At 44.0% G+C, this 17,630-nt stretch overlaps 1 protein-coding gene across 5 annotated transcripts in view; it reads right to left on the bottom strand.

Moving 5' to 3' along the window:
• Positions 1 to 120: 120 nt before the first annotated feature.
• The window catches only part of LOC308100749 (vinculin-like), a 44,514-nt gene continuing 27,004 nt past the window's right edge, over positions 121 to 17,630 (bottom strand). Inside the window, exons 9-24 of one of the 5 annotated variants that reach the window (XR_013934455.1) lie at positions 16,441 to 16,594; positions 15,675 to 15,850; positions 15,369 to 15,470; positions 14,203 to 14,393; positions 13,075 to 13,274; positions 11,737 to 11,865; positions 10,899 to 11,048; positions 8,942 to 9,050; positions 8,233 to 8,535; positions 8,001 to 8,125; positions 7,263 to 7,448; positions 4,966 to 5,139; positions 2,386 to 2,589; positions 1,839 to 1,943; positions 925 to 1,345; positions 121 to 857 (exon numbers count right to left, since the gene is read on the bottom strand). Coding sequence is in view for 4 of the 5 variants with exons in the window: in XM_080449838.1 (XP_080305964.1) it covers positions 1,199 to 1,345; positions 1,839 to 1,943; positions 2,386 to 2,589; positions 4,966 to 5,139; positions 7,263 to 7,448; positions 8,001 to 8,125; positions 8,233 to 8,535; positions 8,942 to 9,050; positions 10,899 to 11,048; positions 11,737 to 11,865; positions 13,075 to 13,274; positions 14,203 to 14,393; positions 15,369 to 15,470; positions 15,675 to 15,850; positions 16,441 to 16,594 (2,455 nt within the window). In the remaining variant the exon portion in view is untranslated. Of the gene's footprint in view, positions 1,346 to 1,838; positions 1,944 to 2,385; positions 2,590 to 4,965; positions 5,140 to 7,262; positions 7,449 to 8,000; positions 8,126 to 8,232; positions 8,536 to 8,941; positions 9,051 to 10,898; positions 11,049 to 11,736; positions 11,866 to 13,074; positions 13,275 to 14,202; positions 14,394 to 15,368; positions 15,471 to 15,674; positions 15,851 to 16,440; positions 16,595 to 17,630 lie in introns of all 5 variants that reach the window. The other 4 variants (XM_080449838.1, XM_080449840.1, XM_080449839.1 and 1 more) reach the window with 4 other exon arrangements.

Raw genomic sequence — 17,630 nt, 5'->3', positions numbered from 1 at the left:
CCTTTGGCATTTTTCATAGTGAATCTTTAAATAAAATGGTACATAATACAACATACACTTATATAGAACACAAATGTAACCATCTCCTAATGCATTTCTATGCTGTCAGGTGAAACACTCTTTTTGCAGAAATGGCAAATCTTTAGCATCGAAGTAAAAACCTTATTTTGTTGACTATCTTTTCAATATTGTGTAATAATAAATATTGCATAATGGACTTTTGAAAAGGTTTTATACAGTATTTTCAACCCACCATCATTCACATTCACAACCTTCAGTCCTTCAATTCAAATGAAAACAAAGAAATCACCTGACAAACAGCAGCTTCCGGTGTGTTGTGTCACCTTTCAGTTTTCTGACCAATCTCCCATTAAGAACAATGTTATCAATAAAAGTAAACATGAAAAGAGGAGAGCTTGTGTGAGCGATCAGCCAGGAAAAAGGCTACATACACGAGTGGCAAAATCAGCGAGTTAAACTGAGTGTTGTCGATGATAAAACAAATATATACAATAGACATTAAGAAACTCTGACGGATAAAACTGAACCAAAAGTAAAGGTCCTCTGAGAGTTTACCTCTTTATGTCATAATTCACCTTTAGAAAATAGAAAACGTTTTCATGCAAAAAATATATACCTGGGATTTGGATAAACTCTTGCAACCCAAAATACCAAAAATATATATGTTGTCTCTGATTAGCCTACGTAAGACCATTCATACAGATAAAGGGAGGCGTAGCGCAGTCATTCTCAACCCTTTTGATTTCAAGGACCCCCATTAGGCCACGGACCCCATTTGATACAGTTCTTATCTCTGGCCCAATCTACACTGTAAAATCCTCAATGTTAATTTAACTCTGAGAGTGTACAACTGGGACCAAATGGATCATTTGGTTCCATTCGTACACTCTCAGAGTTACAGACCTGGGAACCAGTGGCATAGAGCGGGATCTGGACGGACTCACTCCGACATGGTACCACGTGACACAATCCCTGACGTTACACATCCAAATGACAGTAGGAAGGATGTATGGAACCCACCAGGTGACAAGACCCTCCTCTTCCGGGAGGTGTTTGTGTGTTTGTACGATCACTTGTTATCACCAACAACGAGGTTGTCGTGTGCTACCGTTGTTGGAAATGGTCGTTGGTTGGTTTCAGGCTCAAGGAGTGGCCAGTCTGAGCAAACCTGGTTGGTCTACTGGTACCAGGGGGTCTTGCGGACCCAGCGCAGGGTGAATCCTGCGTCCGTGCGTATCTTGATAGACGCTGCCTCTGCTTCTCTGACAGTCTCCTTCACCGATTGCATCAGGTTCTGGGCGTTGTGGACCAACATATCTGTGGCCTAGACAGCAAGGATAGCGACGTTATATACAGTATAACTCACTGCGATCAGATTTGTTAAATTATTTTTAGTATGGCTCTGCAAGAGGCTAGCCACCTACAGTATGAGAGAGAGATAGAGTGTGTGTGTGTGTGTGTGTGTGTGTCTGTGTGTCTGTCTGTCGCTGTCCGTAGCTAATCTCACAAACCGCTGGACCGCTGGATTGTATTTGCATTTAGTTGCTATCGGGCAGAAACCTCTTATCTCTGTATTTTACATTTTTATGTTTTTTTCGTAAATGAATGCCCTACTTTGTTATACAAAAGTAGCAAAAATATATTTTTGAATTTGAATGCTGAAAAGTAACATTTTTGGTTTCCACCCGACAGCAACGATTTCTTATCATCCTTTGATTGTGTTTTCGTGTATACATGAAGAGCAGTGTGATTGCACTTGGCCAACAACATGGTTGTGTAATGCCATGTGTCATTGACTTGTCATTGTTTATGTTTACCTGTTCTGACTCTTCTTCACTGATGTTGGTTCGTCCCAGCATGGTGGCTTTGACGGTGGAGAGAATCTTCAACTGAGTGCTGATAGTAGGGATGCGCTCACACACCTTCGTTAAGACAAATATGGGTTATTACATGTTAGAAGGTGTTTTGCAATCATTGTGTCCATGTCTTGTACAGTAGGAGTGCAACAGTTAATAAAACCAATCAATTATTAAAAATATATATTTCAATAAAATATTTAGAAGCTCACTTTTTGTGAGCTTGTAGATCGGCATTGTTTGTTATTTTTGTGCGATAGGGCTTAAGTGGCTATTCATACTAATCAATTTAGTTGACTATGAAAAATAAGTAAATGAGTAAATTAGAAGTTTTTGCATCGATTCGTTTTTGTATACAAATTAAAAAACATACTTCTCCATTTATTCGATTAATAAAAAGGTTATCAATAGAATAATCGCTAAGATAGTGATCGATAGTTGCAGGCCTAATGTCATGTACCATTATTTCAGTAAACCGCTGCGGGAGTGTGTGCGCATATGTTTATACCTGAAGCAGGTTTGTTCTGATGCGTCTGTCGGTGCACTGCTTTGCCACTTCTTTGGCCAGCCTCGTCACCTCATCAGAGGCCTTGGCGATGTCCTTGGCACACTGAATCAACGCTCGCTTGTTCCCGCTCCCACCACGCACCAGTCGAGACATTTCGGCCATTAGCAGAGCCATCCGCTTGGCTGCTGCGATGATGTCATTTCCCTACGATTGAAGTATTGGACAAGTCCTTTCAGAATACACTGGAAACATTCACAGTAAAATCCTGAGTGCAGTGTTAATTTATCCCTGATAGTGGAACAATTAACTCTTGCCTTGCGGGCACTTATGGGTCCTCACTCAGGATTTTGCCGTGTACCTCATTGGCTGAGACATCTTGAACTAGTTTATTCAATAATAACCCAACAAAGTTTGTTTAGCATGGTCAAAACTCAAAACACATCATGAAAACATTGTTATCCAAAGACATTAAAATGTTAAGATTGCAAAGTGATTTTGTAAATAAAAGCCAAGTAGCCATTGTAACAGCAATTAAACAAACACAATTAGTTTGTGTTCTGCAATGAGCTGCATGCAGCGTGAATACAAGTTAGTGCATGTTCATCATCACACATGACAAAGCTTTGCTTGTCATGTTGCTTTCAGTTAAGCCTCAGTCCATGTGCCCTGTTTGCCGGAGATGCAATGATGATACAAGGCTGACCAGAGAGTCTCACTGCCGCCTTCTCACCACAAGTAGCTGAAGGTTAGGTCTCAGGATCCCTGGCAGTTAGTACCATACGGTGATGTGCATAGTGGTGCAGTGATCTTAGTCTGACACATTCAGACTAAGCAGGCTAAGAAGCAGTTTGTAATGGCAAGCAACCAGGTAACATCAGAACTACGTTACCCATGAGTCTTTGGGAGACTGTCATCCTTGGCTTCACAGGTTGGCCAGACAACGAGTGACTGACAACAGCGATAGCCAGTCAGAGCCACTGACCCCTCCGTTAAACCACTTTACCAAATCAAGAACATAAGGGAGGGACTTGTGAAGCCAGTACAAGTTTATACATCCAGGGCAAACAAACACATTTGCCATTCCAACAATCCTAAGACTTGTCTTGACTACTTTGTTACACGCAATGTCGCGCAGCAAAAATTGCCGAACTGCATGCTTACAATACGTCACTGCAATGCGTTGTGAGCTTGCAGATCAGCTATTTTTGGAACTAAGTATAAATCAGGCTTTAAACCTTAGTGCAACCTTAGCATGACATCAGCATAAACGTGTCAAACAAGACAAAGTAGGGGTCAGAGTGTGATGCAACAACAAAACAGCAGCACCAGCAGCCACAACCAGTTGTTGGAGTCCAGAATGATGGCGGATGCAGAGCTGAACGTTCCTGGACCTACTGTACAGTGCAATGAATATCGTTGCCAGGGACTGATTCTGTCAGCCATCGTGAAAATGAAGTCCAGGGCGTGTTGCTGTACCTTGCAGGAGCCTTGTGTGTGTGTGTGTGTGTGTGTGTGTGTGTGTGTGTGTGTGTCTATGCATGCGTGCATGAGCAATAGCGTGTGTATAGGTGCAATATCTGGATGTGCATGAATGTAGGATCCAGTGTGTGTTTACCAAACCTGGGTCAAATATTATTTGCAAATTCTGAGTGTTTGTTTTAACCTGCTCGGCAGTACAGAGGGTTGGGGTTTACTACATGAGAACAATTCAGGTAGTGACAGGTGGTATAAATGTTTTTATTTTATTTTAGTGTAATTTAATTGCCAATTCCCCCCATGTTCCCTGTCACTGCCAACCCCTAGTTGTTGGTCGCGGGGAGGGTGTAGACAACAACCACGTCTCATACACATGGAGTCCTCCGCCACAATCTTTCACCTGACAGTGAAGAGTGTCACCGGAAGGGCGTAATGTTTGCGTAATGTGTGCGTAATGTGTGCGTAATGCGTGCGTAATGTGTGCGGAGGAACCCTTTATCTCTCCCAGTTCCACTCCCTACTGAACAGGTTCAATAGACCTTGTTCACAGCAGCCATTATGACATGAAATAGATGGGTAAACAGGTTCCAATCCAAGGTCAAACAGAGTCAGAGTGCTGCTATTGTGCATGATGGCTCACTGCAATGCCTCTGATATACTAAATGGAACAGAATCTTAGTATCATTAGTAACACCTGTGTTTATGTCAATATGGCTGCCGTGAAAAAGGTACATTGTGTTCACTGGAGCACCTGGCCAAGCCGGAGGCACTGTGGAGGAATCAATGTCCAGTATCCACGTGGTGGGCAGGAACATTATTATTATTATTATTATTATTATTATTTTCATCACATGAAGTAAAACGAGTGCTCCCTTCCCCGAGTATCAGCCAATCACAGGCTGTCTCAGCCGAAGTCTTCCCCAGCCATCCTGGGAAAAACATGAATGCCCACTGTATTGTTCTATGTGGCAAATTCCACAATACATCTTCCATATGCTGTTCCTACTGAGTCAAAACAAACACTAAGAATGATGTGCAAATCCAGGTCTGGTGTACATGTACAGTATGGTGTTCGTGCGTGCACATATGAGTGCATGTGCAGACCTTGCTGGACCACTTGCACGCCTCCTGGTGCAACGACTGGGCGGCGATCAGAATGGGATGATTGACAAGTTGGCTGGCCGGCATCATCAGCAATTCTGGCTCATAGTCATCCTCCACATCAGTAAACTCATCTTCATCATCTACCTCCCTCTCCAGTACTGCCTCATGCTCAGGCTGGGGGATGGGGGGGGGGGGGTGAAGGAGGGATTGAGAGGAGAGGAGGGTGAGGGCATCAGAGGATGGGAGTAAGAAAGAAAAAGGGGGAATGTGTAGAAGAAGGGAGCAGGTGAGGAAAGAAGCCACAGATGGCAGGAGGGAAGAAAGCATCGAAAACATTTAAAGACCCTTACCACTCATACAGGTGTTTTCAGTGACTATGGCTGAACACCTCTTCTCAGGGTTGTGTGGGTATTAAGCACAATCTAGGTTTGATGACAGCTCCCTCAACACTCCTATCAGTTTTGCCGCAAAAAGGCCAATTTACCTAGACTAGAGGTTAAATGAGCAAGAGTAACTGAAAACACCTGCATGAGTGTTCAGGCCAGGGCCTTTAATACAGCATTGGAAGAACAGAGGATGGAAGAACTGGAGGACAGGAGGTCTACAGGAGGGAGGAGAGAAGGATACAGGCATCAGGACGGAGGAGGAGGATGAGAAGGGAAGATGAGGAGGCGCGGAAGCAGAGTTGCATGTGCAGACAGCAGGAGGTTTTACAGGAGGAAGGTACAACAGAAGAGGAGGGAAGTTTGCCTGGAAGGTGGCTAGCAGGTTGATACTCTACATCTCACTGTGGATCAGCAGCAAAGAAACAATCCCCAACATGTGTGGTTGGTGTCCTTCAGTTCCAACTCGTTTAGCGGAGGAGAAGAGCTGCCTTGTTTTCACACACAACAGCGCACATCTGTTAGTTTATAACAGCAGCGTTTAGGGGTCCTGGCAGACTGGAAGTTTAAGGTGTGTGACTGTGTGGGAAGTGGAACCGATCGTTTCACCTGCTGCGTTTTTGAAACGAGCCGTCTGTTTAAGACGCCTGAACCACCGATCAGAACACAAGTGTTAATTTTTAGAACATCAGCGGAGCTGAAAGAGTGAGTGAAGGCAGCAAGAAAGCACCAATCCTGAATGACAATAAATCATTTGCACAGACTAGCTGTTCTTGCACAACTACAAACACACACGTCACACACACACACACACACACACACACACACACACACACACACACACACACACACACACACACACACACACACACACACACACACACACACACACACACACACACACACACACACACACACGCGCGCACACACCCCCGCACACACACACACACACACACACACACACACACACACACACACACACACACACACACACACACACACACACACACACACACACACACACACACACACACACACACACACACACACACACACACACACACACACACACACACACACAGAGAGAGAACATAATACAAAGAAATAGGATACAGTAGCAAAAGGTAGCTAGTCAGAGAACCACACCGTTAAGATGGGCTTCTGGGTTGATTTAACTGGGTTTAAATAGAGCAGGTGATTAGTGTGCGGGGAGGAGTAATCTTCACAAGAGTGGTTCTCTGCCTCTTGAACATTAAGCCTGAGTTTGTACTTGCAGGTGTCACGCACTGAAAATAGCAGACGCAAGTATAACTTAGGCTTTAGTTGTCCCAAATTCATTTAGTGTTTACATTACGTTAACAGTTTAGTTCTGAAAAGAAAGACATATCAGAGGACACCATATCACTTCATCACATGATAGAGAGAAGAATCCTGTGCTTACTATGAAAATGTGCTATAACTATAAAATCCACATTTCTTGTTCGAACATTTACACACCGCCTATTCAACTTGTAAAACTGAGCAGTTAGCTGAGCAGAGCATCTGATATTAAATCTATACGTATTTGTGCTCTGTGTGGTCAAGGAACCAGAAGTAGTGATTGATTCCATTCATTCTAATTGTTTGGAGAAACAGGTCTAAAAATCTAACTTTTAGCACAAATGAACGCAAATAAAGCAGATTGTGTTTTATGTATTGGCTTCTATACTGTTGTTATTCGGTGTAATATAGCAACATCACTGAGACAAGTTCATCTTAAGCACAGAATGTAGTATTCAAAACACACACAGAGTATTCAAACTCTGTGTTTGTTTGTGTGTGTGTGTGTGTGTGTGTGTGTGTGTGTGTGTGTGTGTGTGTGTGTGTGTGTGTGCGTGCGTGCGTGCGCACGTGCACGTGTGACCGCACACTGACCTTGCTAGACCACTTGCGGGCTTCGTCATGCAGCTGCCTGGCTGCCACCATCATAGGTTCACTGAGCACCTCTCCAACCTTCTGCTCTGGAAACTCTTCATCCTTCTCTTCTGGAGGAGGAGGGCGGGGTGGGGGCACCTCCCCTTCTGGTAGGGGAGGCTTGGGTGGAACCTGCTCATCACTGACCTGCACGCGCACACACACACACACACACACACACACACACACACACACACACACACACACACACACACACACACACACACACACACACACACACACACACACACACACACACACACACACACTCAATAAAATCTGTTACTGAAAGATCTGAACATATCACTGAAATGAGAAATGTTAGAGAAGTTAAACTTTTGAATGTTTGTAGAGAGAACGAGGCAACCAGGTGCTCACCGGAGACATAATAGTCAAAAGAACTATTTGGATCAGACGGGATGCAACATCAGATAAAAAATGGGAGATCCGGGCAGTCGAAGTTAAAAGAGGGAACAGCCGTTGTCTAATACAAAGGCAACATGTTTATGTTATGTTTATGTCTTAAAAAAAGCCCTGATGAAGACCGCTTCAGGTTGGCGTTGCATTAAATAAAGGCTGTCCCCTCTTTCAACCTTGAGTGCCTGGATCTCCCATTTTGTATCTTTTGAATGTTTGTATTTGGAGACAGATTTTAAACCTCAAACCAGAGTGTGTGTGTGTGTGCGCGTGCATACTTACGTGGAGCTGGTCTAGATCAGGGGGTGGAGGTGGGAAGTCAGGTTCCTGAGGTTGGAAGGCTTCTCTGACCTTCCCCACTGCAGCCAGTATCCTCAGACAGGAGTCCAGGTAGGCCTTCTGGAGAGCTGGGGCAACGAGGAGAGGAGCCATAGTTTGAGTGGAGACAAGCACTTCAGATGAGAGAATCTCATGCCTTTGACCCTGGAAGTCCTTGTCAGATTGTGATCCGTACCTTTGTCTTGTATGTTCCCAGCCACCGCCTTGGCGTCCATCACCATGGGTGAGATGGTGTGAGACAGGACGTCCGAGGCGTGTTTCACCGTGTCCCGGAACCGCGGATCCTCTGAGTTCTCCACTTCCCTCTTTGCCACCAGCAGAACTCGATTGGCTCGTCTAGCTATGCTTGTTGCCCCGGCAACAAGCATCTGGGGTTGGACATTGGCCATGGCAACACGGCACTTGTCAATGTCTTTCTTTATAGCTTCCTCTGAGGCGTCTAGCAAGGACCTGGTGTCTATAGCCTCATCCACCAGACCTAGGAATAGATAGGCACACGCATGCAAACAGACAAAGACACACAGACAGACAAAAACACACACATACACACGCACAAATGGGTTAAACTTGATGTTGGCCCACTGAGGTGCGTAAGATACACTGTGCTGTTAATATCATGGTTTCACTTAATTCAGTTGCCTGATGCAGACCCTGTTCAGTTGAAGTATTGCTAATCAATAATGTTTTGGTGGCTGCAATCCAGTGTGCGATTGCAGCTACCAGTACGTGATTAATTCCCTTCAATCTTCACATGTACCTGTATCCTGCACCTGCACTAAAACAGGTTTCAGTTAAGGTAATACATTTGTGTAACCCAGAAACCCCAGATATTAATAGTTATAGAGATGTCAATAAATGCGGTCAGACCTAAAGCACACTCTCACCAGTGAGTTTTTCTACATTGTCGATCCATTGGTTCTTCATGGTGTCAAAGTGCTCATAAGCTGCTTGGTTTCCAGGGTTCTTCAGCTGGATCCGAGCAGCAGAAGTCACCTAAATATGAACACACACATATCACACTTGACTCCAGCTGTCTAGACTACATCTGGTGACTGTAGTCTTTGATGCCCAATTCACACCATCAAAGACTATAGCAACAACTACTACACCAATTCACAAGTCCACGGCGCTAACCATAACGCTGAAGCAATACATTGGCTGTGTCCGGGGTTATGATGAGTGACGCTAGCTGTCGTGTCTGCTGTGAAGGTGAATAAACGGACTGTATGGGGTAGCGCATTTTGAAAGTGGGGGGTTGCGCATTTTGAAATCAAAGATTTAAACTAGCATTATGTAAATGTGAAAGTTAAAATTGAGCGACTACATGACCTCTTTATCGGTTAAAACGAATAGATTGTTTACAAACATGCTGTCCAGCAATGCAACAGGTTGTCTGTACTCCGCGTAAACAGCTCTCCTGTCGGGGCCGAGGGCAGCTGGTGTGCCGGTTCAAACAGAGCCGTTCTGATTCTTTATGTACAATTAGACAAACTACAAACTGCTACAAACTTTACTATTTGCTGCACACATACAGCAGTATATTTGTGTCAATTGCAAGTGATGTTGAATGATTGTGTTTCTAGTCCACGGCCAGTGAGAGCCACGGTGCTCAGCGAAAAGTTGCCAGCTGACTGCACCCAGAAACAAAGCACAAAGACAGGCAGGAGAAATGCAGGCAATCTTATCTCACCTCCGGTGGCTTGTTTGTAAACGATTTATACATTTTAGGCATTAAATATGCCATAGTTTTCCAATCTTCATCAATTCCACATGCACAGCTGCTAGTAACAAACAAAACAAAAAGTCACAGCTTCTACACAGCAGTGAAGCACCCGTGGAAATGCTGGCTGAAAGTGCCTGCTGTATGGAATGCCCGGCATTCCACCCGGAATGCCTGCTGCAAAATGACACAAGCAATCTTTATCATCTTAATGAATAAGCATAAACAAACTGCTTCACAAGAACAATGTGGGCGTAACTAAGAGATTCGCTAGGGAATACCTATTTTATATACACAGACTAACAACTAAAAAGAAATAATCATGGTACAGTATGTCCGGGTTTTAATACGGTGTGATCCATTCTCTGACGGATGGGGAGGAAAATGTCCTGTCCCTGGTGGTTGGAGAAATGGGGGGAAGAGGGGGGCTGATGATTGGTTGGATGCTAGTGCACTTCAGCAAAGTAGAGGTTTTCTCAGCTTCGATGCCACGCTTTTTGCTGTCGAGCGTCCCAACGTTGTTAAAAAGCGTGGAGACGCTCGTCTGCAAAGACTTTGCATTGAAACTCGCTGCTCAGCCAGAAATTGCCGGCATTGTGATGCTGTTGGTGTGAATTGGGCGTGATACCTGTAACGATTCCTGGACACTTGAGTTATACTTGGCCGCGCATCGCAGCGTGCACCTAAAATAGCACATCTTATGAGCTCACGTTGTGTGCTATTTTAGGTGCATGACAGGAGGGTGTGCAAGGTAGCGATTCAGGAGTCCCGAGTTGGTGTTGGCAAGACCGCACTCTCACATCGCATCGCATCTGGATCAGGGCCCACTTGGATGGGCCGGCGTGCTTTTTCAGAGCATGTATATTTTAACCATCAATCAATCGATTGTGTTCCGACTTCACTAAGGTTTTAAAGAACAAATACCATGACATTTCTTAAACATATTTTTTTTATATTAATGTTAAAATGTTAGAATCTTAGTGTTTTGCCAATTATTTGGGAGCCCACTTGCAATACCCTCGTGGCCCTCAGACCACAGGTTAAGAATCACTGCCTTACACACCAAAACAAATATACAGTACTGTATATAAATAGTATATGACTGCAGCGAACAGACGCACCTGTGGTGTGAGCTCCCTGGCGTTTTTCACAGCAGCGTGTATCCCCTCTACTGTGCTCTTATTGGCTGTTCCCACAGCGGCGGCCTTCTCCGCGGTGGCCCCCAAACGACCTGAGTGAGCCTCGAAGTTCCCTGCGCGCTCATCGAACACCTACGACACGCAAGACCACTGTTACAGTCACATTTCTTACAATTTACAATTTAGGCATTTAGCAGACTCTCTTAATCCAGAGCGATTTACAGTAAGTAAGGTAAACAAACACATCAAATGCATAGAAATAGTAATCTAGGATCATAGGTAAACAAAGAACCTATCATCAATCTAAACAGTATAATATAAAAAAATACATAATCTGTACATTGAAACTATACACACTATAGGATGCCAGGTCTACATATGAATCTGGCATCTGTCTACATAACATAATCTGTCTAAATTACTTTTGTTTTTAGCCTTTGCATAAGCCTGCAAGGTCAACAAGGCTAGGGCAAGTGCTACAGCAAGTACTACGGGCTAAAAGATAATAACAATTTCTTAAGGATGATAACCCAGTTTAGCCATGTGTACACACTCACTGTCACACACACTCATTTTCATCTGTTCTATGGACCACTAGCATATTTTTTTAACAATCCTCAATGACCACCCACCCCACTTCCCCACAACAATATATATCTATACATTAATTGTATTTCATTTTCAAAAATAGCAGTTCTATAATTAGCTCGGCTATTTTCGCTATTCGAAGTACAGTATAGAGCTTTTCTTAATTGAATGACGAATAGATGGATCTAAGAATAAATGAACCCCAGCAGCTTGTTGTTGGAACATCACTTACCTCCTCTCTGTTGGGGGTCTCAGGAGGGGCAGTTGCAGACACAGCCAGCAATTTGATGGGAGTGGTGGTGTCACTGAAAACATCAGACACTTCCTGGGTCATGACCTCCTGCATACGCCCCTTCAGGTCCTGTTAAAACACAAGTTAATGTATTGGGTCTGATTTTGATTATGTTAATTATTACTAGTATATGTATATTCTTTTTTGTACTTGATCGTGTTTTTAGACTAGTGCTATTCTATTTTAGAAAAGCCTCCTGTGGACGGGTGTTGAAAACTAGTGCTGTATACACTTGAACTAATGCATCTGGTTTGTCCAATTTGATTATGATTGAATAAATAAACATAACATAATGCAGACCACATGTTCCTGGAGAGAACATGGAACATGCTATGGCAATGCTGGTGAAAGGATGACACATTTACAGTTTACAGTACTATGAGCATACGTCACCTTATTAGCCACCAGGTGGCACCCTTTACCAATAATGACTATGTACTGAGGTGAACATTAAGCAAAAATTACAGATCTACATACTGTATGCTAAAAAAAATGTGAGCTTTGAAAAATGTAAGGGGCCTACTATATACCCCCGGGGAACTCCGGTCAATATATATAGCATGGTATAGATACTATAGATACTAGTATAGATCTTGGTTTACGAATGTATTAGTTATTATTAGATTATTGGTTTACTTATGTATTACTTTATTATTAGATGACTATTTCTACACATTTGATGTATTATTGATGTATTATGATGTATTATCTTGTGTCCTTACTTACTGTAAGTCGCTCTGGATTAAGAGCGTCTGCTAAATGCCTAAACTGTAAACTGTAAACTGTATAGTATAGCATGGGTCTTCAACAGGGGGTCCGGTACCACTGGGGGGTCCTCAGAGTTACTACAGGTGGGTCTCCAAATCTTTGTGTGATAGGAACCTTTTATTTTCTTTACATTAACCACGCATCCCTACATTCTGAGGGGAAGATTAGCAGAAAATAGCAGATCTACAAGCTCCCAACACGTCACGCTGCGACGTGTTGTGAGCTTGTTGATCTGCTATTTTTGGCAAAGAGGTTTGGTGTAGAGGGGAAAAGAGCAGACCAAGTACAGAGCCTAAGGTCAAGTTTACTAAGTACTGAGAGAGTTTTAAATCTCTGAATATACACTGATGACAGTGCTGTCAAACAAGTCTATGAAGCTATCTATGACATCTATGAAAAAGTTTAATCTGCAACACTATTTCATACAATATGTGTGTGTGCGTGCGTGCTTGCTTGCGTGTGTGTGCGTGTGCGTGCGTGTGTGTGTGTGTGTGTGTGTGTACACTATACCTTAAGACATTCCTGCAGCTGTGCAGCTGTAGCGCGTGCAGGAGGAGCCTCAGCCTCACCTCTGGCGGCCATGTCGGCGAGGGACACCATCAAAGCTTCAGTTCGGTCGGAGCGTCCAATCAGATCCTGTCTATATGGGCCTATGAGGCCTCCTGCCAGCCTCCTCCCCTCCCCCACCATTCCTCTGATCGCTGCCTGACCTGGGGAAGAAGGGTCATCGGGTCATTCTCACGCACTTCACACTTGGCTGCCTAATTTCACACAATCTCTCTCTGTCCTTGTCCTTGACATTGTGTCTAAGCAAACAGAAAAACTGCTATGTTGGTCCTTCAGTGTGTAAGACAGAGCAATCTCACTGCAATGTATTTATTATTATCATTATTATATTATTATTATTATTATTATTATTATTATATATTTTTGTTTTCATATGAAAATAAGAAAAATATAAATTTCTCTCTCAATAAAGGAAAGGCTATTGCATGCAGTAAGTCCTAGTTGATGTCAGACATCAAATAAAGTTATAGATATAGTGACTGTTGACATAAAGACAACAGCATCAAGTGGGTACCTGTAATGAATTGTAGTCTCTCACATTCTGCTCCATTATGGAAGCAGGGGATTTAAGCAAAAAAGGGACAAACAATCAAACTACAAAACAGACATACGGCAGCAGGCAGAATGCTCCCTGAATCAGTCAGTCAGTCGGTCGGTCAGTCAATCAGTCAGTCAGTCAATGAGCTCTGTATGAGGCGAGTCAGTGCAGGTGTTTAGGGAAATGGCATCAATCGTCAACGAGGGCACAGAAAGCAGGTTGGCCTCCGGGTGCTACGTTACAAACGATGCAGGACTGAAGCATTTGATTCTCTAAATCCCCCCCCCAAGGGCCTGTCTATAGCCTTGAATCGCTCACATCTTTCATGATGCTGCAACTGTCAGCTACAGTAAATGCACAAGCAATGCAAAGTCTCTCAGTCGCTAACACGTACCCACTTTCACACGCTATCCAAACATCAATAAAGGCTGACAACAGGTATGCAAGGTCTGAGGTTTTATTTTAGACCCAAATTGTGATGTCATCCCTCCCCAGGGGCAGCATTCAACACCACCACCACCACCACCACTCACCTACTCCTCTGTCATCTAGCCCGGGACTGTTAACCCAGCGTAGAGCCTGTTCCATCTTGCCCTCAAGGGTGACGGCAGGCTTGGCTGGCCTCATGTTGGCTACGGCCCGGTTGGTTTTGGACTGCAGGGTCAGAAGTGCAGCGCCGATCTGCTTAGCCAACGCACGGGCTTCTGGACTGTCGCCTTTACCCCTGAGACCAGAAAACAGACAGCTCAGTCTAGAGGTAGCCATCAGCCCGAATGAGAAACGAGCAGAGCCTGTTTGGTCTCACGTAGGCACTCTGCCTGCTGATACATCGGGTGACATTTAAATAAATGTTTCAATGTAGGGCATAAAATTGGGTGGAAACCATTCGGAAATGTAACCCATTAAAACCGGGAAAGCAGCGTGTCATTTTAGATTTTAGCGTTGGCTATTCAAAAATAGCAGATATACAAACGGCACGAAGTGACGCGCTGTGAGCTTGTACATCTGCTATTTTTGTACTTTTTTGAAGCGTTTGATTTTTTTGGAATAATCTTGAATTTTTTAACACAAATCTTCTCTTTTGGGGGATCGCTGGCACAAAACATTTTCAGATGGGGGTCCACGGCCAAATACATATCATTTTGGAAGTCCTTGGCACGAAAAAGTTTGAGAACTACTGGTTTAGAAGGCATTTGTAGAACCGGGGTCAGTTCTTAATGGGTTAAGAAATAACTGCATTGCAGAACCAATGCGAAGACTTCAGAGCGGTTATTCAGACGGTATCAGGACTGGTTACCAAAACAGTAGACGACTAGACGTAGGTTTGTTAGCAGAGGTTTTCTCTGCTGTTCTAGCCTCTACATTGAATTTAGATTTCCCCAGATGTATTGGTAGGCAGATCTTCGCCTTAGTCGCGCACCGGAGTCGCAAACAGAAAACAGCAGATCGGCCATTTTCGGTGGCTGACACGATGCGCAACCAAGTATAATCAATCAGGTATTAGGTTTCCCTTCTTCACCAAATTCCCCTTTAAGCCTAGAAAACATTTAGGACAACTGTTGACATCATACAGATGTTCTGCAGTGTTAGTTATTTACTGTATATTCAAACGGCCCTCCACCACACCAGGCCACCACCAGGGTTATCAGACATCACCTCATCCTACACCTACACCCAGTACAACAAAAGGGTTTGCAACCTGATGGTTGGACTGATGTCCAAGACTGACAGACAACAACAACGCATTGTCCATGCAGGGAAAACACGCCATTTAGTGATGGCATGAGGCTGCAGTTTGAATCTGCAAAAGAAAGACCCTAGGAATTACTCAAAGTCACAAATCACGTGTGTGTGTGTGTGTGTGTGTGTGTGTGTGTGTGTGTGTGTGTGTGTGTGTGTGTGTGTGTGTGTGTGTGTGTGTGTGTGTGTGTGTGTGTGTGTGTGTGTGTGTGTGTGTGTTTGGGGGGGGGTTTAAGAGGGAGAGAAAAGAAGAGAATAAATGTACTGTTTGCGTAGCTCGACGAGTCTGGCAGTGAGGCCTGCAATCTCGCTGATGGAGCGCAGAATGTCATCCCTCTCTTTAGGGTCTTCACACAGATCTGCAATACGCTTGGCCTCTGCTAGCAATGCCCTGATGTTTTCCTCTCCTTCAGGTCCACCGTTAGGATCAGCCAACCAAGCCTAAAGATTGCATAAAGTATACAACATCAATTCTTTTCACATCCACTGACATACAATACATGAAGTGTCTTTAGTTAATGGAGGCTGGAGGATGCGTACTCTATTCAAAAGCCAGTCAGCATACTGTCGTTTCTTTGTTTTACGAGGAAGCCATTGAATTCCATTAGTTTCAGTACAATATTGAAATCTACTTGCAAAAACATGAAACTCACTGAATTGGTCCTTTAACAACCCCCAAAATGATATATATATGTGGCCGTGGACACCCCCCCTCCGAAAAAGTTTTGTGTTCATGTTTATTTTCTATTATTCAAACACTTTCAATATCTTTCTAAAATGTACAAGATCGCAGATCTGCTATTTTTGAATAGCCAACGCTAAAATAAAAAATGACACAGATGCTTTCCCGGGTTTTAATGGGTTAAACATTTAAGCCCTATATACTTCGCCGCACAGCGAATAGCAAAAATGGCCGTTCTACAAGCTCACAACGAGTCGCAATGCAACACATAATGACACGTCCAGATTAGGAATGCCAGGTTGAAAGTGCTTAAGGATTCCGGTGTTGTGTTTGTGTCGCTCAGACTGACCTGTGCAGCGTCCAGCCTCCTGGCGATAGACTGCTTGGCGTTGATTAAAGCCTCCAGTCTGCGGGCAGCACTGTCCACTTTTCCAAACAGCAGGTCTAGACCCTGGGAACACTGCAGTGCACGCTGTACACACCCTGGGGTTGACCCTTGACCTCTAAAGAAGACAACACACACACACACACACACACACACACACACACGCGCACACACACACACACGCACACGCACACGCACACGCACACACACACACACACACACACACACACACACAACACACACACACACACACACACACACACACACACACACACACACACACACACACACGTTATTGTATGACTATGATCATAACCTAGAGCAGTGGTTCTCAAACCTTTTCATGTCAAGGACCCCTAAATTAATGAGTATTTGGCCGGGGACCCCCATCTGAAAAGATTTTGTGCCAAGAACCCCCCCCCCCCCCCCCCCCCCATACAACATTTTCAAAAAATATTCAGACATTTTCAGAGAATGTCAAGATGTTTTGAAAATAGCTGATATATATAGGGCCATACAAAGTGGGGCCATATAGACCCCACTTTGAGAACCCCTGCATAGACCACGGACCACCATAATGTAACTCTGAGAGTTACAACCACATAAGGGTTCATTTGGTTCCTAACTATCCATCATTTATCTGGGGACACCCTGGAACCCCCTCAATGACCCCTGGGGGTCTCCGGACCCCACTTTGACAACCAACGACTTAGAAAGGAACAGGTTAGTTGAAGATTACAGTACGACAACAGTAACCCTTTTCCAGTCTTGGTCACACTACAAGCCCGTTTCCGCTCGCTTAAAGAGGTGGTGCCATGGTTTTGCACTTTTTCTCTTTTTCATGTGTCTATGAGGTTGATAGAACTTCATTAAGCCCCCTGGTGGTGTTTTTATGGTTTTTATGTCTTCTCTGACTATTTTGAGTTTCTACCTGGAGGCTGAAACCTTGAGGGTCAAACGTGCCAATAGAAAAACAGCCCTTTAGTGACATAGTAAAAATATACCCTCCCCCTCATTATCATAACACAACAGGTGTGGGCATGAGGAGGAGGAGGGACTAGGACAGGTGGGTGGTGCTAAGGTGGTGGAGGAGGTGCTAAGGTGAGAACCAGGTATACTTAAGGAACTGGAGGCGTGTCCACATAAAAACATAA

Source organism: Gymnoscopelus braueri (assembly GCF_963280865.1).
Source record: "Gymnoscopelus braueri genome assembly, chromosome: 14".
Lineage (NCBI taxonomy): Eukaryota > Metazoa > Chordata > Actinopteri > Myctophiformes > Myctophidae > Gymnoscopelus > Gymnoscopelus braueri.
The sequence above is the reverse complement of the archived record's forward strand: the minus strand, read 5'-3'. Positions and strand labels throughout refer to the sequence as shown.